Consider the following 21,400-nt stretch of genomic DNA (forward strand, 5'->3'; position numbering starts at 1 on the left):
GTTTTTGTCCCCATTTTTCTACTCATCCATCCATGCACTAGATAAAGGGAGTGCGATCCACAAGGTTTTCGCAATCACAGTCACCCCTTGTAAGCTACATTGTTATACAGTTGTCTTCAAGAGTCCAGACTACTGGGTTGGAGTTTGATAGTTTCAAGTATTTACTTTTAGCTATTCCAATACATTAAAACCTAAGAGGTGTTAACTATATAGTGCATAAGAATGTCCACCAGAGTAACCTCTCGACTCCATTTGAAATCTCTCAGCCACTGAAAGTATTTCGTCTCATTTTGCATCCCCCTTTTGGTCAAGAAGATATTCTCAATCCCATGATGCTGGGTCCAGATTCATCCTCGGGATTCATATCCTGCGTTGCCAGGGAGATTTACACCTGCTCAGGTGGCTTAGTTGGAGAGAGAGAGGGGGCCACATCTAAGCAACAAACAGGTACTCAGGGGGAGATTCTTAGGCACAATTATATTCAAGTTTAGCCTCTCCTTTGCAGTAACAAGCTTCACAAAGGCAAGTCCCATGATAGAGGGCTGGGCACTTCAAACCGCCAGTCCTCAATGTTTGTGACAACATCAGCAGCAATCCGGGTGAGGAAGTCCAACACTTTTGCATTTTCCCCCAGCCCCTCAAGGGGGCACTGCAAACATATTTTTATTCTCTGCCCAAATTACTTTGGGATGTGTCACTATTTCACTGTAACCTATACAAATCTACCATATCTCACTTCCTATTCAAAAGTTCCATGTAATTGTGGTGTTTGAACAAACTGACTGTAGAGTTACACTGTTTAGAAAATATAGATCCTACACCAAATAGACATCTCTTCCCTTGGTCTCACATGGAAGTTGAAGTTTTAAAACACATTCAGTTTCGACCTTTACCCTTTGGCCCAGTTTGCCCTAGTCTTAACCAGATCTGCTTCATTCCTATCACTAATTGAAGTCTGGGCTCTTTTTCAGCTTTTTTTTTTTTAACAGTTGCTGTATGTGCTAATACTGACATTCATATCTGCCAAGCTCTAGCTCTGAGTCTCAGGTGTCACACAGATACCCAGTGTTCCAGAGACTAATCAGGTTATACACCAAGGGATCAACATCTCAGAGTTTGGAGATAGCCATTACAATTCAGGAATAGATTTGACTGCTGGAAGAGCTTACAATCTCGGGACCATTACAATAATCGTTTCCCTGTTAGGCTGTGCTCTAAGATTCAATTCTGAGTTTACACATTGTTATTAGTCCATATTGGTGAGGCATTGTAGTGTTTGCCTTTGTTTCTGGTGTACTTCACTCAAATTGCTGTCTGCAAGATCCATTCACCTAGTTGCCTGTCTCACAGCTTCACTCCTTCTAGTAGTTGCTCAATATTCCATTGCATGCATACTCCACAGTTCATCATTCTGTTCCTCAGTCGATGTACTCTTAGGCCACCTCCCCCTCACTGAAAATCATGAATACTGGCTCTCTAAACACCAGTGTGCAAATGTCGATTCATGTCCTTGCTCTCAGATCTTCCAATTACATACCCCATAATGAGTCTGCAGGACCTTTCGGCCCCCACATACTTAGCTTTTGTGGAACCACCACACTGATCTCCAGAAAGGCTACACCATTCTGCCTCCTCACCAACAGTAAATAGGTACATCCCTTTCTCCATGTTTTCTCTAGCACTTTTATCCCTATTTATATTTTTTCCTATAATTTTAGAGATATATTCATATACCATACAATTATCCACAGTGTACAATCAGTTGTTCATGGTGTCATCATATAGTTATGCATTTATCACCACAGTCAGCACTTGAACCAATTGATTACTACAAAAAAAATTTTTTTAAGAATAATAAAAAAGATAATGAAAATAAAAATAAAATATCATATAATACAATATAATAGTAAGGTCAGACAACACCACCACTACCAAGAATCCCATTCCTTCCCTTATATACCCCTCTCATACACATTTAGCTTTGGTATATTGCCTTTGTTACATTTAATGGAAGCATATTACAATGTTACTGTTGACCATAGAATCCAGTTTGCTTTGATTATGTTTTTTCCCAAATACCATCCCTGTTTCAACACTCTGCATGGTTGACCTTCATTTGTTCTCCCACATGTAAAAACATTTTTATATTTGTACATTTATCAACAGTCAATGGCCACTCCAGCTTTTGCCAAGTTATACAGTCCCAGTCTTTATCATCTATTTTTACCTCTGGTGTCATACCTCTTTCAGCTTTACTCACAGACATCATTGTTCAGTGTACTTACAGTATCGTGCTACAATCACACAACATTATACTATCTATTTCTGGATCTATATAATCAATCCTGCTGAACATTCTGTAGTCCTTCAGCATCAAATGCCTGATCTTTACCCTCTTTCTATCTCCTGGTAGCCTGTGTTGTCAGCTTTTAATTCTCAAAGTTTGTTCATAATGCAGCTGTAAGACAGAACAAAGACATGGAACATATAATCAGGTGGATGAACCTTGAGGACATTATGTTGAGTGAAGTCAGCCAGAAACAAAAGGATGATACTGTATGGTCCTTTATATTTTTAATGTTTTCTGCAGTGAACATGTATTTCTTTTTTGTATTAATTTTATAATCAGAAAAAACAACATTTTTTATGTTCTAAAGCCCTTTTTCTGGTTAATATAGCTGCAGTTAGCTAATGGATTTCTATTCTGGATAACACTACAACAAATCCTTTAGTTTCTATGATGATTTCCTTTTATCTTTCTTCATTCCTGCTGCATACTTATTTCATGTAACCCCTGCTGATCCGGTTTCCTGGACTTAATGCCATCTTCCCTGTTAAATTCTTGACATTGTTATTTCTTAATCTCTCTTCCTCTTTAATATGCTTTTTACTTGTACAAGCAAGTAAATGATTAAAATGACATTATTATAAGTTTGGGTTGTTTCTTGTTTTTCTTCTTGCATCTTGTAGCTTTCCCCACCTTAGTGGAAACTGTGAATTCAAAATAATTAAATTCAGTTTGTTTTGTCTTGTTACTGGAACTTTAAAAATTTCCACCTTGCTTATGCTTGAAAATTCACAAATGACATAACTTTTCATTTTTGTACAATTGCAGGGAGAGAGAGGATTTCCCGGTTTGGTGGGCCATCCAGGTTTGCCTGGATTTCCAGGTCCAGAAGGGCCTCCAGGGCCTCGGGGACAAAAGGTATGTGTGCCAAGTAGAAAACCAATTAAGCCATCTTAAAAGTGAGAGTAGGTGTCAAATCAGATTAAAAGCTACTGGATTATAGCCAGAAACTAATATTTAGCTGAAACAATGGAATGTTCTGGAAATCTATTTATGATTTATTGTTGGTTTTTAAAAGCTGAATATTACTGCCATATTCAAATGGTTTTAAAATATGTCATTAATTGTACATGATTATTGGATCCTTAACAAAAACTAAGTTCGCTTAAAGAGAGGGAATGGGAACATATAACAGTGAATTTTAAGATTGGGAGAAGTTTCTGGATTTTTTAAAGTGGTTCCTTTGGTTTAATGCCCTTTTCCATCTGTATTAGGTAAACTGGTGAAGTGGCATATTAAAGGGCCAGTTCTGTTCATTGCCTGGAAAGGAAAACTACTGGCTAAAAATCTACTTTTCATAATTTTATTATTCCAAGTAATGGTGGTACATCATGTCATTATAGTATAAGGAAATCAAATGGACACTCACCAGGTAGTCCTCCCAATAAAGGTGAAAAATTAATTAAAATGCATGAATATTTTTGACACTTAACTACACCAGAGCATAGATTTTTGGGGGATGCTGAGAATGATCTCTTAGGAGGTAGCAATACATTGAGGTAGTTTTGTTGGACTCAACAGCAGAAGGAAACTGTGCTAAATTGCCTGAGTAGAACTTTAGCATTGAGGAAACAGCAAGACGCTAAATGACTGCATAGAATTTAAGTAAATGGGGCCTTCAACTGAATTTCCTGTATCTGATGAGATGCACAAACAGCAGGGTGATTCTTTTGCACTCAGGAATGGCACAGGAGTAGTAGAAAGACCTGAACGAGTCAAGTGAATGGAGATGAGCACTAACAGCAATCTGTTCAGTCTATTGACATAGGACATTTCAATAAATGCCTGCTTGTGCAAATTACACTGAGGACTAGAGTGTCCCATCCCTCAATACCTTGGAACGATTTAAGCAACACATAACTTAGGCACAACCTTGTGAAAATGAGGCAGGAACTCTAATTGACAGAGATTAAATTTCAACCACATTAGTGGAATGGATGTTTTGAAATAGAGAATTAAATTGAATCATAGGAAAAATAAATTTACATTTCTTGCATGTCTTGGGTCAGGGCTGAGAATCATGTGCACCATGCTTACTGAGAAGTGGCAGTTTAAATAAAGATTTGTGTCAGATTAAAAAAAACAACTGTATCAGAATTTCTTTGAAGTAATTCAGCATTAACTGGAACTATTCTACAATAGTACGGTAGTTTTAAAAGATGTGGTTATATGCAGTTTAAGTTTAGAAAGCAGTCCGAACGTTAGCAGTGATTTCATTTCAATAAGTAAGAAACATCAACTGCTTTCTAGACTTAGGATTCTGAGCTTGAAGCACATTTCACTTCTATCTCCAGTATAACTTCATGTTTCCTAACATAACTGAATTTATGCTTTTTACATGACTGGGTATTCTGGTTCATATGTATATGTCAACACATATACTAAGTAAAATATTTTGTAGGGTTTTTTATATATGAAACTAAAAAGTACAAAACACAAATAAATAATGTCTATAGAAAAATTTTCTAGAGTACTACTTTATTCTTAAAAGTAAAATTATATAAATTTTTGATACATGATATATTCAGTTCGTCAAAAATGAATTAACATAAGAAGGTACACAATGAAAAAATTTCCTTCCCACCCCTATGCATTAGCCACTGAGTATCACATGTACCTAATAGGTAGCTACTTATATTACTTTCTTATGAATGCTTACAAGAATTTGCTTCATGGATTTGCATGTATATACAAATATATGCATATACATACCTGCATACACACCCACACTTTTTCTCCCTTGTGTTTATAAAATGATAATACATTCAAAATATTGATTGACCTATGTTTTTCACTTACTGTGCATTGGAGCTATTCCATATCAGTATTTATAGATTCTCCTCATTAGTTTTTTTAATATTCAATTTTATTGAGATATATTTACATACCATACAATCATCCAAAGTGTACAATCAATTATTCACATTAACATCATATAGTTGTTCATTTATCACCCCATTCTATTTTTTGAGCATTTTCCTTGTACCCAAAAAAGTGAAGATAAGAATAAAAAAAAATAAGAGTAAAAACAGAACACCCATATCATTCCCCCACTCTCAGCATATTTTTTCCTTTAGTTTTTTGTCCCCATTTTTCTATTCATTCATCCATACACTGGATAAAGGGGATTGTGATCCACAAGGATTTCCCAAGCACTTTGTAACCCCTTGTAAGCTACATTGTTATACAGTTGTCTTCAAGAGTCAAGGCTACTGGGTTGCAGTTTGGTAGTTTCAGGTATTTACTTCTAGTTATTCTAATACATTAAAACCTAAAAAGGGTTATCTATTAGTGTGTAAGAGTGCCCACCAGAGTGACCCCTTGACTCCATTTGTAATCTCTCAGCCACGGAAACTTTTTTTGTTTCATTTCACATCCCCCTTTTGGTCAAGAAGATGTTCTCAATCCCACGATGCTGGGTCCAGATTCATCCCTGGGAGTCATATTCCACGTTGCCAGGGAGATTTACACCCCTGGGTGTCAGATCCCATGTAGGGGGGAGGCAGTTATTTCACCCGCCAAGTTGGCTTAGCTAGAGAGAGAGAGGGCCACATCTGCGCAACAAACAGGCACTCGGGGAGACTCTTAGGCACAATTATAAGCAGGTTTAGCAACTCCTTTGCAGCAACGCGCTTCAGAAGGGCAAGTCCCGTGGTAGAGGGCTTGGCCCATCATCTCACCAGTCCTCAATGTTTGTGAGAACATCAACAGCCATCCAAGTGAGGAAGCCCAACGCCTCTGCATTTTACCCCAGGTCCTCAGGGGGGCTCTGCATATGTATTTTTGTTCATCGTATTTTTTTTTTTTATCATCATTTTATTGAGATATATTCACATACCACGCAGTCATACAAAACAAATTGTACTTTCGATTGTTTACAGTACCATTACATAGTTGTACATTCATCACCTAAATCAATCCCTGACACCTTCATTAGCACACACACAAAAATAACAAGAATAATAATTAGAGTGAAAAAGAGCAATTGAAGTAAAAAAGAACACTGGGTACCTTTGTCTGTTTGTTTCCTTCCCCTACTTTTCTACACATCCATCCATAAACTAGACAAAGTGGAGTTTGGTCCTTATGGCATTCCCAATCCCATTGTCACCCCTCATAAGCTACATTTTTATACAACTGTCTTCGAGATTCATGGGTTCTGGGTTGTACTTTAATAGTTTCAGGTATCCACCACCAGCTACCCCAATTCTTTAGAACCTAAAAAGGGTTGTCTAAAGTGTGCGTAAGAGTGCCCACCAGAGTGATCTCTCGGCTCGTTTTGGAATCTCTCTGCCACTGAAGCTTATTTCATTTCCTTTCACATCCCCCTTTTGGTCAAGAAGATGTTCTCCATCCCACGATGCCAGGTCTACATTCCTCCCCGGGAGTCATATTCCACGTTGCCAGGGAGATTCACTCCCCTGGGTGTCTGGTCCCACGTAGGGGGGAGGGCAGTGATTTCACCTTTCAAGTTGGCTTAGCCAGAGAGAGAGGGCCACATCTGAGCAACAAAGAGGCATTCAGGAGGAGACTCTTAGGCACAAATATAGGGAGGCCTAGCCTCTCCTTTGCAGCAACCGTCTTCCCAAGGGTAAAACTTATGGTAGAGGGCTCAACCCATCAAACCACCAGTCCCCTATGTCTGTGGTCATGTTAGCAACCATGGAGGTGGGGTAGGCGAATACCCCTGCATTCTCCACAGGCTCCTCAAGGGGGCACTACATCTTTTTTTTTTTTCTTCCTTGTTTTTCTTTTTTTTTTTTTTTAACTTTCCCTTCTTTTTTAAATCAACTGTATGAAAAAAAAAGTTAAAAAGAAAACAAACATACAATAAAAGAACATTTCAAAGAGACCATAACAAGGGGGTAAGAAAAAGACAACTAACCTAAGATAACTGCTTAACTTCCAACATGTTCCTACTTTACCCCAAGAAAGTTACATAATATAGCAACATTTCTGTGAACTTGTTCCTACTATATCCATCAGAAATTAACAGACCATAGTCATTTCTGGGCATCCCCAGAACGTTAGCTTATCTGTTCTTCTTGGATTATTGTTCCTCCTTCCTTAATTGCTCTCTACTGCTAGTTCCCCTACATTCTACATTATAAACCATTTGTTTTACATTTTTCAAAGTTCACATTAGTGGTAGCATATAATATTTCTCTTTTTGTGCCTGGCTTATTTCGCTCAGCATTATGTCTTCAAGGTTCATCCATGTTGTCATATGTTTCACCAGATCGTTCCTTCTTGCTGCCGCGTAGTATTCCATCGTGTGTATATACCACATTTTATTTATCCACTCATCTGTTGAAGGACATTTGGATTGTTTCCATCTCTTGGCAATTGTGAATAATGCTGCTATGAACATTGGCGTGCAGATATCTGTTCGTGTCACTGCTTTCCGATCTTCCGGGTATATACCGAGAAGTGCAATCGCTGGATCGAATGGTAGCTCTATATCTAGTTTTCTAAGGAAGTGCCATACTGACTTCCAGAGTGGCTGAACCATTATACAGTCCCACCAACAATGAATAAGAGTTCCAATTTCTCCACATCCCCTCCAGCATTTGTAGTTTCCTGTTTGTTTAATGGCAGCCATTCTAACCGGTGTTAGATGGTATCTCATTGTGGTCTTAATTTGCATCTCTCTAATAGCTAGTGAAGCTGAACATTTTTTCATGTGTTTCTTGGCCATTTGTATTTCCTCTTCAGAGAACTGTCTTTTCATATCTTTTGCCCATTTTATAATTGGGCTGTCTGTACTATTGTCATTGAGTTGTAGGATTTCTTTGTATATGCAAGATATCAGTCTTTTGTCAGATACATGGTTTCCAAAAATTTTTTCCCATTGAGTTGGCTGCCTCTTTACCTTTTTGAGAAATTCCTTTGAGGTGCAGAAACTTCTAAGCTTGAGGAGTTCCCATTTATCTATTTTCTCTTTTGTTGCTTGCGCTTTGGGTGTAAAGTCTAGGAAGTGGCCGCCTAATACAAGGTCTTGAAGATGTTTTCCTACATTATCTTCTAGGAGTTTTATGGTACTTTCTTTTATATTGAGATCTTTGGTCCATTTTGAGTTAATTTTTGTGTAGGGGGTGAGGTAGGGGTCCTCTTTCATTCTTTTGGATATGGATATCCAACTCTCCCAGCCCCATTTGTTGAAAAGACCATTATGGCTCAGTTCAGTGACTTTGGGGGCCTTATCAAAGATCAGTCGGCCATAGATCTGAGGGTCTATCTCTGAATTCTCAATTCGATTCCATTGATCTATATGTCTATCTTTGTGCCAGTACCATGCTGTTTTGGCAACTGTGGCTTTATAATAAGCTTCAAAGTCAGGGGGTGTAAGTCCTCCCACTTCGTTTTTCTTTTTTAGAGTGTCTTTAGCAATTCGAGGCATCTTCCCTTTCCAAATAAATTTGATAACTAGCTTTTCCAAGTCTGCAAAGTAGGTTGTTGGAATTTTGATTGGGATTGCATTGAATCTGTAGATGAGTTTGGGTAGAATTGACATCTTAATGACATTTAGCCTTCCTATCCATGAACATGGAATATTTTTCCATCTTTTAAGGTCCCCTTCTATTTCTTTTAGTAGAGTTATGTAGTTTTCTTTGTATAGGTCTTTTACATCTTTGGTTAAGTTTATTCCTAGGTACTTGATTTTTTTTAGTTGCTATTGAAAATGGTATCTTTTTCTTGAGTGTCTCTTCAGTTTGTTCATTTCTAGCATATAGAAACATTACTGACTTATGTACATTAATCTTGTATCCCGCTACTTTGCTAAATTTGTTTATTAGCTCTAGTAGGTGTATCGTTGATTTCTCAGGGTTTTCTAGATATAAGATCATATCATCTGCAAACAATGACAGTTTTACTTCTTCTTTTCCAATTTGGATGCCTTTTATTTCTTTGTCTTGCCGGATTGCCCTGGCTAGCACTTCCAGCACAATGTTGAATAACAGTGGTGACAGCGGGCATCCTTGTCTTGTTCCTGATCTTAGAGGGAAGGCTTTCAGTCTCTCACCATTGAGTACTATGCTGGCTGTGGGTTTTTCATATATGCTCTTTATCATGTTGAGGAAGTTTCCTTCAATTCCTACCTTTTGAAGTGTTTTTATCAAAAAGGGATGTTGGATTTTGTCAAATGCTTTTTCAGCATCTATTGAGATGATCAATTGATTTTTCCCTTTTGACTTGTTAATGTGTTGTAATACATTGATTGTTTTTCTTATGTTGAACCATCCTTGCATGCCTGGAATGAACCCCACTTGGTCATGGTGTATGATTTTTTTAATGTGTCTTTGGATTCGATTTGCAAGTATTTTGTTGAGGATTTTTGCATCTATATTCATTAGGGAGATTGGCCGGTAGTTTTCCTTTTTTGTAGCATCTTTGCCTGGTTTTGCTATTAGATTGATGTTAGCTTCATAAAATGAGTTAGGTAGTGTTCCATTTTTTTCAATGTTTTGAAAGAGTTTGAGTAAGATTGGTGTCAGTTCTTTCTGGAAAGTTTGGTAGAATTCCCCTGTGAAGCCATCTGTCCCTGGGCATTTATTTGTGGGAAGATTTTTGATGACTGATTGGATCTCTTTGCTTGTGATGGGTTGGTTGAGGTCTTCTATTTCTTCTCTGGTCAGTCTAGGTTGTTCATATGTTTCCAGGAAATTGTCCATTTCTTCTACATTATCCAGTTTGTTGCCATACAGTTGTTCATAATATCCTCTTATAATTTTTTTAATTTCTTCAGGATCTGCAGTTATGTCACCTTTTTCATTCATTATTTTGTTTATATGGGTCTTCTCTCTTTTTGATTTTGTCAGTCTAGCTAGGGGCTTGTCAATCTTGTTGATCTTCTCAAAGAACCAACTTTTGGTGATATTTATCCTCTCTATTGTTTTTTTGTTCTCTATGTCATTTATTTCTGCTTTAATCCTTGTTATTTCTTTTCTTCTACTTGGTTTAGGATTGGTTTGCTGTTCATTTTCTAGCTTCTTCAGTTGATCCATTAGTTCTTTGATTTTGGCTCTTTCTTCCTTTTTAATATATGCGTTTAGTGCTATAAATTTCCCCCTTAGCACTGCTTTTGCTGCATCCCATAGGTTTTGGTATGTTGTGTTCTCATTTTCATTCGTCTCTATATATTTAGCAATTTCTCTTGCTATTTCTTCTTTAACCCACTGATTGTTTAGGAGTGTGTTGTTTAACCTACAGGTATTTGTGAATTTTCTAAGTCTCTGATGGTTATTGACTTCTAATTGTATTCCATTGTGGTCAGAGAATGTGCTTTGAATAATTTCAATCTTTTTAAATTTATTGAGGCTTGTTTTATGTCCCAGCATATGATCTATTCTGGAGAAAGTTCCATGAGCACTAGAAAAGTATGTGTATCCTGGTGATTTGGGATGTAATGTCCTGTATATGTCTGTTAAATCTAATTCATTTATCAGATTGTTTAGGTTTTCAATTTCCTTATTGGTCTTCTGTCTGGTTGATCTATCTATAGGAGAGAGTGATGTGTTGAAGTCTCCCACAATTATTGTGGAAACATCAATTGCTTCCTTTAGTTTTTCCAGTGTTTCTCTCATGTATTTTGTGGCACCTTGATTGGGTGCATAGACATTTACGATTGTTATTTCTTCTTGCTGAATTGCCCCTTTTATTAGTATGTAGTGGCCTTCTTTGTCTCTCACAACATCCCTGCATTTGAAGTCTATTTTATCTGAGATTAATATTGCTACACCTGCTTTCTTTTGGCTGTGGCTTGCATGAAATATTTTTTTCCATCCTTTCACTTTCAGTTTCTTTGTGTCCCTGTGTCTAAGATGAGTCTCTTGTATGCAACATATTGATGGTTCATTTTTTTTGATCCATTCTGCGAATCTATATCTTTTAATTGGGGAGTTTATTCCATTTACATTCAATGTTAAAACCGTGAAGGCATTTCTTGAATCGGCCATCTTATCCTTTGGTTTATGTTTGCCATATTTTTCCCTCTCTCTATTAATATCCTTTATTGTACCCATACCGAATCTCTTTAGTACTGAACCTTTCTCCAAGTCTCTCTGTCCTGTCTTTGTTTCTCTGTCTGAGGGCTCCCTTGAGTATCTCCAGTAGGGCAGGTCTCTTGTTAGCAAATTCTCTCAGCATTTGTTTGTCTGTGAAAAATTTAAGCTCTCCGTCAAATTTGAAGGAGAGCTTTGCTGGATAAAGTATTCTTGGCTGGAAATTTTTCTCACTCAGAATTTTAAATATATCGTGCCACTGCCTTCTCGCCTCCATGGTGGCTGATGAGTAGTCACTACTTAGTCTTATGCTGTTTCCTTTGTATGTGGTGAATTGCTTTTCTCTTGCTGCTTTCAGAACTTGCTCCTTCTCTTCTGTGTTTGACAGTGTGATCAGTATATGTCTTGGAGTGGGTTTATTTGGATTTATTCTATTTGGAGTTCGCTGAGCATTTATGATTTGTGTATTTATGTTGTTTTGAAGATTTGGGAAGTTTTCCCCAATAATTTCTTTGAATACTCTTCCTAGACCTTTACCCTTTTCTTCCCCTTCTGGGACACCAATGAGTCTTATATTTGGACGTTTCATATTATCTATCATATCCCTGAGGTCCATTTCGATTTTTTCAATTTTTTTCCCCATTCTTTCTTTTATGCTTTCATTTTCCATTCTGTCATCTTCCAGGTCACTGATTCGTTGTTCAACTTCCTCTAGTCTTGTACTATGAGTGTCCAGAATCTTTTTAATTTGGTCAACAGTTTCTTTAATTTCCATAAGATCATCCATTTTTTTATTTAGTCTTGCAATGTCTTCTTTATGCTCTTCTAGAGTCTTCTTGATTTCCTTCATATCCCGTACTATGGTCTCATTGTTCATCTTTAGTTCTTTGAGTAGCTGCTCTAGGTGCTGTGTCTCTTCTGGTATTTTGATTTGGGTGCTTGGGCTTGGGTTATCCATATCGTCTGGTTTTTTCATATGCTTTATAATTTTCTGTTGTTTTTGGCCTCGTGGCATTTGCTGAACTTGATAGGGTTCTTTTAGGGTTTGTAGACCTATTGAAGTCCTTATCTCTAATTTATCAGATCTACAGCTTCGTGGAGTACACTTTCTCTAACTAACCAGCAGGTGGCGTCCACGAGCCACCTGTTCTCCACAAGCCAGTTCTCCCCTGCTTAGCCTTTTTTTTGGTGAGTGGGAGAGTGAGTCTTGTGGGGCCCAATTGGTGTACCAAGCTTGCGTGTGTAGTTGGTGTTGCCTGCCCTGTATGTGGGGCGTGTTTCTGGGCAGTCGGGGAGGGGGGGTGGCCCTAACAATCAAATCTCCCTGATGATCCTAGAGTTTTAAAGCTGCTGCAATAGTCTAATCCTTCAGTTCAGTCCTGCCACAGTTTGTCTCTGCCACTGACCCACAAGTCTTTGGTATTGGCGTATGGCTCCTGAGACTTGCAAGTCGGCCCCTCTTCCAGGCCGTGCACCCCGGGTCCTCTGTTGAGGGATGACTGTGCTATGTCACAGGTGAGTGCCGTCCCCCCAGGGCAGTTCTGGGCTGCTGGGCTGTGTAGGGAGGCTCCCAGTCTGCTCAAATGATGGCTGAATGGGGCTTTGTTAATTCACACTGCTCCACCTTCCCAGCTCTGGGACAATCAGCTGAGGTTGCAGGGAAGGCTAATGTCCACACCCAGTTTTGTGGTGTGTGCCTGTTATTTGAAGCACTTCCGTCACACTGGGTTGTCTGGGGCAGCTCTGGGCTATGGGGCTGGCGATGGGCAGGAGTGTTTCCTGTCCACCAGGATGGTGGCTGTGAGCGGACACCCCCCTTTTCTTGGGAAGTTGTGGTGTTTAGTGAATTTTCTCAGCCACTGGATTATTGCCTTTTGTCTCAGAGCTCTCTTAGTTCTGCTCTTGACTTGACGTGCTCAAATTGAAAGTCTTTGAAGCTTTCTGTATTGTGCTTCTTAGAGTAATTGTTTTAGAAAAAGAAAAAAGGATTAAAAAAAAAAAAAAAAGGGCCCTTCTCAGAGATCTAATGGGTTATTGAAATGCTAATAGACAAAGCAACCAGGGCCATTAAGGAAAGGTCCACAGGGCAGAGAGATCAGCTTTTCTTCGGGATTTGCATATGCGCCTCAAGGCCTGAGCTCCGCCCTTCCCCTTTCTGTGTTCACCAGAACTCCAGAAATCCTCTACTTTTATTTTGGAGTTTTTCGTGTTATTTTTTTTTTTCTATGCCTGTCTCCTCTCTGCTGGGCTGGCAGCTCTCAGATTCTCTGGTGTCTGGTCTCAGTCTATCTATGGTTGGAGTCTGGATCAGTAGAATGAGTTTCTGATAAGAGCTGCCACTGCAGTTCTCCCTTCTCCTTCCCGGAGCTGACAGCCCCTCCTCCCACGGGACTGAGCCTGGCAGGGAGGGGCGCGGGTTCCCTGGCTGCAAAAACTTACAGATTTCGCTGATCTCAGCAGTTCGACATTTTCATGAGTGTTGTATGAAGTATGCCCAAAGACAGATTGCTCTGTGGTGTCCAGTCCACGCAGTTCCTGGCTTTTTACCTACTTTCCTGGAGGAGTAACTAAAACTTACAGCTCACCAGTCCGCCATCTTGCCCCGCCTCCTCATCGTATTTTTTTTAATTAACATTATTGGAAAATTAAAAAAAAACAGACAATAAAAAAAACATTTCAAACAAAAGCAAAATAAAGAAATAAGAAAAAACAAATAACGTATAATAACTACATTACTTCCAACATGTTCCTACTCTACCCCAAGGGAATATTTACACTATAGCCCAGCAAAAGAATAAGAAAAACAAGTAGCCTAAAATATCTGTATTTCTGCGAACTTGTTCCTACCATTCCCCCCAGAAATTAACAAACCATAGTCATTCCTGAGCATTCCCAGAACATTAAGTTTACTCACGATAACTTATCTGTTCTTATTAGATTATTGTCCCCCTTCACTATTTGCTGTCTATCACTAGAGCCACTACATTCTCCATTATAAACCATTTATTTTAAATTTTACAGTGTTCACATTAGTGGTAACACACAATATTTCTCTTTTTCTGCCTGGCTTATTTCACTCAGCATTATGTCTTCAAGGTTCATCCATGTTGTCATATGTTTCACGCGATTGTTCCTTCTTACTGCCGTGTAGTATTCCATCGTGTGTACATACCACATTTTGTTTTCCACTCATCTGTTGAAGGACATTTGTGTTGTCTCCATCTCTTGGCAATTGTGAATAATGCTGCTATGAGCATTGGCATGCAGATATCTGTTTGTGTCCCTGCTTTCAGATCTTCTGGGTATATACCGGGCAATGCAATTGCTGGATCGAAGGGTAACTCTATATCTAGTTTTTTTAAGGAACTGCCAGACTGTCTTCCAGAGTGGCTGTACCATTTTACAGTCCCACCAACAATGAATAAGCATTCCAATTTCTCCACATCCTCTCCAGCATTTGTAGTTTTCCCGTTTGTTTAATGGCAGCCAATCTAATTGTTGTGAGATGATATCTCATTGTGGTCTAAATTTGCATCTCACTAATAGCTAGTGAAGCTGAACATTTTTTCATGTGTTTCTTGGCCATTTGTATTTTCTCTTCAGAGAACTGTCTTTTCATATCTTTTGCCCATTTTATAATTGGGCTGTCTGTTCTACTGTCATTGAGTTGCACGATTTCTTTATATGTGCAAGGTATCAGTCTTTTTTCAGATACATGGTTTCCAAATATTTGTCCCCATTGAGTTGGCTATCTCTTCACGTTTTTGACAAATTCCTTTGAAGTACAGAAGCTTTTAAGTTTGAAGAGTTCCCATTTATCAATTTTTTCTTTTGCTGCTTGTGCTTTGGGTGTAAGGTCTAGGAAGTAACCTCCTAATACAAGGTCCTGAAGACGTTTCCCTACATTATCCTCTAGGAGTTTTATGGTACTGTCTCTTATGTTGACGTCTTTAATCCATTTTGAGTTAATTTTTCTGTAGGGTATGAGGTAGGGGTCCTCTTTCATTCTTATATCCAACTCTCGCAGCCCAATTTGTTGAAAAGACTGTTGTTATGTCCCAGTTCAGTGGCTTTGGGGGCCTTATCAAAGATCAGTCGACCATAGATCTGGGGGTTTATCTCCAAATTCTCAATCCAATTCCATTGATCAATATGTCTATCTTTGTGCCAGTACCATGCTGTTTTGACTACTGTGGCTTTATAATAAGCTTCAACGTCAGGGAGTGTAAGACCTCCCGCTTTGTTTTTCTTTTTTGGAATGTTTTTAGCAATTTGAGGCCTCTTCCCCTTCGAGATAAGTTTGTTAACTAGCTTTTCCAAGTCTGCAAAGTAGGTTGTTGGAATTTTGATAGGAAATGCATTGAATCTGTAGATGAGATTGGGTAGAATTGACGTCTCAATGACATTTAGCTTCCCTATCCATGAACAAGGAATATTTTTCCATCTTTTTAGGTCCCTTTCTATATCTTTTAGTAAAGTTATGTAGTTTTCTATGTATAGGTCTTTTACATCTTTGGTTAAGTTTATTCCTAGGTACTTGATTTTTTTACTTGCTATTGAAAATGGTATCTTTTTCTTGAGTATCTCTTCAGTTCGGTGCCTGGGGTGCAGAAGGTACTCCCCCCATGCTTGGCTGTGCGGATCTCACTGCCAGATCTGCAGCTGCTTTGGGGTTTTTAAACTAATCCCTCTTCAAATGCCGATCCCCGGTTTCTCTTGACCGCAGCATGGCTGCTGGCTCCTTAGCAGTCTCACTCACTGGTTTCTGAATGCAGACTCTCAGTTTCACCAAGTGCACAGTCCCTGTGGATTTAGCAGACCTTGTCCAGTCAGTGCAGCACTGGAAGTGGTATTCTGGAACACTTTCTGTCTTTTATCTAGTGTTTATCACGGAGACGTTTTTTGCTCTGACACTCCTAATCTGCCATCTCCCCCCGGTCTCCTCATTAGTTTTTTTTTTTTTTTTTTTTTTATTAAATTCAGTTTTATTGAAATACATTCACACACCATGCAATCATCCATGATATACAATCCACTGTCCACAGTATGATAACATAGTTATGCGTTCATCACCACAATCTATCTCTGAACATTTTCCTTACATCAGAAAGAACCAGAACAAGAATAAAAAGTAAAAGTGAAAAAAGAACACCCAAATCATCCCCCCATCCCACCCCATTTGTCCTTTAGTTTTTATCCCCATTTTTCTACTCATCCATACACTAGATAAAGGGGATGTGATCCACAAGGTCTTCACAATCACACTGTCACCCCTTGTAATCTACATTATTATATAATTGTCTTCAGGAGTCCAGACTGCTGGGTTGGAGTTTGGTAGTTTCAGGTATTTACTTCTAGCTATTCCAATACATTAAAGCCTAAGAGGTGTTATCTATATAGTGCATAAGAATGTCCACCAGAGTGACCTCTCGACTCCATTTGGAATCTCTCAGCCACTAAAACTATTTTGTCTCATTTTGCATCCCCCTTTTGGTCAAGAAGATTCTCTCAGTCCCATGATGCTGGGTCCACATTCATCCCCAGGAGTCATACTCTGCGTTGCCAGGGAGATTTACACCCCTGGGAGTCGGGTCCCACATAGGGGGGAGGGCAGCGAGTTCACCTGTCTAGATGGCTCAGTTAGAGAGAGAGAGGGCCACATCTGAGCAACAAAGAGGTACTCAGGGGGAGACTCTTAGGCACCATTACATACAACTTTAGACTCTCCTTTGTGGTAATGAGCTTCATAAGGGCAAGTCCCATGATCGAGGGCTCAGCACATCAAACCGCCAGTCCCAATGTTTGTGACAACATCAACACCAGTCCAGGTGAGGATGTCCAACACATCCGCACCTTCCCCCAGATCCTCGGGGCTGGGGAGGGGGAGGCTGTAAATATGTTTTTTATTATCTGCCCAAATTACTCTAGGATGTGTCACTATTTCACTCCAGCCTATACTAACCTACCGTATCTCACTTCCTATTCAAAGATCCATGCAATTGTGGTGTTTGAACAAATCGACTGTAGAGTTGTACCATTTAGAAAATTTAGATCCTGTACTAAATAGATATCTATTCCCTTGGTCTCATATGAAAGTTTAAGTTTTAAAACACAATCAGTTTCAACCTTTACCCTTTGGCCTGGCTTGCCCTGGTCTTAACCAGACCTGCTTCATTCATATCACTAATTGAAGTCTGGGCTCTTTTTCAGCTTTTTTTTTTTTTTTTTTTGACAGTGGCTGTATGCACTAATACTGACATTCATATCTGCCGAGCTCTAGCGCTGAGTTTCAGGTGTCTCAGAGATATGCATTGTTCCAGAGACCAATCAGGTTTTACGCTAGGGGATCAGTATCTCAAAGTTTAGAGATAGGCCTTACACTTCAGGGATAGAGTTAACTGCTGTAAGAGCTTACAATCTAGGGACTATTACAATTATTGTGTCCATGTTAGGCTGTGTTCTAAGATTCAATTCTGAGTTTACACATTGTAGTTAGTCCATATTGGTGAGGCATCATCCCTCTCACCATGTTTTCTCCAAAATTTTTACTCCTATATATATATTTTCCTACGATTTTATAGAGTTATATTCACATACCATACATTTATCCACAGTGTACAATCAGTTGTTCATGGTATCATCATAAAGTTGTACATTTATCACCACAATCAGCACTTGAACATACTGACTACTACAAGAAAAATTGTTTTGTTTTTTTTTTTTTTTTTTTTTTTTAGCAATAAGAAAAAATGATAAAAAGAAAAATAACATGTCATACAATACAATATACTACTAAGGACAACAAATAACACCACTACCAAGAATCCCATATTACTCCCCTATATCCCCCTCTCATATACATTTAGCATTGGCATATTGCCTTTGTTACATTTAATGGAGGTATATTACAATGTTACTGTTGACCATAGACTCCAGTTTGCTTTGATTATGTTTTTTCCTGACTACCATCCCTTTTCAAATTTCTACATGGTTGACATTCATTTGCTTTCCCACATGCAAAAACCTTTTTATATTTGTATATTTAGTAACAGTCATTGGCCACTCCAGTTTTTGCCACGTTATACAGTCCCAGTCTTTATCATCTATCTTTACCTCTGGTGTCATACATTCTCCTATCCCACCTCTTTCAGCTTTACTCACAGACATCTTTGTTCAGTGTACTTACAATACCGTGCTACCATCACACAGTATTATGCTATCTATTTCTGGATCTATGCAATCAATCCTAAGCATTCTGTAGTCCTTTAGCATCAAATGGCTGATCTCTGCCCTCTTTCTATCTCCTGGTCACCTGTGTTGTCAGCTTTTAACTCCCAAAGTTTGTTCATTAATGTCTGTTCATATTAGTGAGACCATACAGAATCTGTCCTTTTGTTTCTGGCTAACTTCACTCAACATAATGTCCTCAAGGTTCATCCACATTATTACATGATCCATGTCTTTGTTCTGTCTTACAGCTGCATAATATTCCATCATGTGTATATACCACAGTTTGTTTATCCACTCGTCCTTTGATGGACATTTGGGCTGTTTCCATCTCTTGGCAATTGTGAATAATGCTGCAATAAACATTGGTTTACAAATGTCTGTTTGTGTCTTAAGTTTCAGTTCCTCTGAGTATATACCCAGCAATGGAATAGCTGGGTCATATGGCAAATCTATATTTAGCTTCCTGAGGAACCTCCACACTGTCTTCCAGAGTGGTTGCACCATTCTACATTCCCACCAACAATGAATAAGTGTGCCTCTTTCTCCACATCCTCTCCAGCACTTGTCATTTTCTGTTTTTAGGATAATGGCCATTCTGGTAGGTGTGAGATGATATCTCATTGTGGTTTTGATTTGCATTTCCTTAATAGCCAGTGAAGTTGAGCATTTTTTCATATGCTTTTGAGCCATTTGTATTTCCTCTTCAGAAAAATGTCTGTTCATGTCTTTTGCCCATTTTTTAATTGGATTGTTTGTCTTTCTGTTATTGAGATGCAGGATTCCTTTATATATTTGGGATATTAAACCCTTATCTGATATGTGGTTTCCAAATATCATCTCCCATTGTGTAGGTTGCCTTTTGACTTTTCTGACAAAGTCCTTTGATGTACAAAAGTGTTTAATTTTGAGGAGATCCCATTTGTCTATTTGTTCTTTGGTTGCTCGTGCCTTGGGTGTGAGGTCTAAGAAACCACCTTCTTTCACAAGATCTTTAAGATATTGCCCTACATTTTCTTCTAAGAGTTTTATGGTCTTGGTGCTAATGTTTAGGTCTTTGATCCACTTTGAGTTAATTTTGGTATAAGGTGTGAGATGGACATTCTCTTTCATTCTTTTGGAAATGGATATCCAGTTCTCCAAACACCATTTATTGAACAGGCTGCTCTTTCCCAGTTGCTTCGGCTTCACTGCCTTATCAAAGATCAGTTGTCCATAGATGTGAGGGTCTACTTCTGAACACTCAATTCGATTCCATTGATCAGTATATCTGTCCTTATGCCAGTACCATGCTGTTTTGAGCACTGTAGCTTTGTAATATGCTTCAAAGTCAGGTAGTGTGAGACCTCCCACTTCATTCCTCTTTCTCAAGACATTTTTGGCTATTCGGGGCACTTTACCCTTCCAAATAAATTTAGTTTTTGGTTTTTCTATTTCTGTAAAGAAAGTTGTTGGGATTTGAATTGGTATTGCTTCAAATCTGTAAATCAGTTTAGGTAAAATTGCCATCTTAACTATATTTAGTCTTCCAATCCATGAACATGGTATGTTCTTCCATTTTTTCAGGTCTTGTTCAATTTCTTTTTGCAGTTTCTTATAGTTTTCTATGTAAAGGTCTTTTGTGTCCTTGGTTAAGTTTATTCCTAAATACTTGATTCTTTTGGTTGCTATTGTAAATGGGATTTTTTTCTTGATTTCCTCCTCTTGTTGCACATTACTTGTGTATAGGAACACTACAGATTTTTGCGTGTTGATCTTGTAGCCTGCTACTTTGCTGTATTCATTGACTAGTTCTAGTAGCTTTGCCGTAGATTTTTCTGGATTTCCTACATATAGAATCATGTCATCTGCAAATAGTGAAAGTTTTACTTCTTCCTCTCCAATTTGGATGCCTTTTATTTCTTTTTCTTGCCTAATTGCTCTAGCTAGAACTTCCAGCACAATGTTGAATAACAATGGTGATAGTGGGCATCCCTGTCTTGTTCCTGATCTTAGAGGGAAAGCTTTCAGTCTCTCCCCATTGAGTGTGATGTTAGCTGTGGGTTTTTCATATATTGCCTTTATCATATTGAAAAAGTTCCCTTCTATTCCTATCCTTTGAAGTGTTTTCATCAAGAAAGGATGTTGAGTTTTGTCAAATGCCTTTTCTGCATCAATCGAGATGATCATGTGGTTCTTCTGCTTTGATTTATTGATGTGGTGTATTACATTAATTGATTTTCTTGTGTTGAACCAGCCTTGCATACCTGGAATAAATCCCACCTGGTCGTGGTGTATAATTCTTTTAATGTGCTGCTGGATTCGATTTGCGAGTATTTTGTTGAGGATTTTTGCGGCTATATTCATTAAAGGAATTGGTCTATAATTTTCTTTTTTTGTAGTATCTTTCCCTGGCTTTGGTATTAGGGTGATGATGGCTTCATAGAAAGAGTTAGGTAGCTTTCCCTCTTCTTCATTTTTTTTGAAGAGATTGAGCAGGATTGGTACTAATTCATTCTTGAATGCTTGGTAATCTGGTCCTGGGCTTTTCCTTTTTGGGAGCTTTTTTATGACTGACTCAATCTCTTTACTTGTGATTGGTTTGTTGATGTCATCTATTTCTTCCTGAGTTAATGTTGGTTGTTTATGCTTTTCTAGGAAGTTGTCCATTTCATCTAAGTTGTCTAGTTTATTAGCATATAGTTGCTCATAGTATCTTCTCATTATCTCCTTAATTTCTGCAGGGTCGCTAGTTATATTTCCTTTCCCATTTCTGATTGCATTTATTTGCATCTGCTCTCTCTTTTTTTTTGTTAGCCTAGCCAGTGGTCCATCGATTTTATTG

At 38.4% G+C, this 21,400-nt stretch overlaps 1 protein-coding gene across 6 annotated transcripts in view; it reads left to right on the top strand.

Annotated features, from left to right (window-relative positions):
• COL4A5 (collagen type IV alpha 5 chain) overlaps nucleotides 1–21,400 on the top strand; it is a 414,777-nt gene that overhangs the window by 117,018 nt on the left and 276,359 nt on the right. For all 6 annotated transcript variants that reach the window (XM_037821236.1, XM_037821237.1, XM_037821239.1 and 3 more), the window contains exon 3: nucleotides 3,116–3,205. In XM_037821236.1, coding sequence (XP_037677164.1) covers nucleotides 3,116–3,205 — 90 coding nt within the window. The remainder of the gene's footprint in view (nucleotides 1–3,115; nucleotides 3,206–21,400) is intronic.

Source organism: Choloepus didactylus, chromosome X (genome assembly GCF_015220235.1).
Source record: "Choloepus didactylus isolate mChoDid1 chromosome X, mChoDid1.pri, whole genome shotgun sequence".
NCBI classification, from domain to species: Eukaryota; Metazoa; Chordata; class Mammalia; order Pilosa; family Megalonychidae; genus Choloepus; species Choloepus didactylus.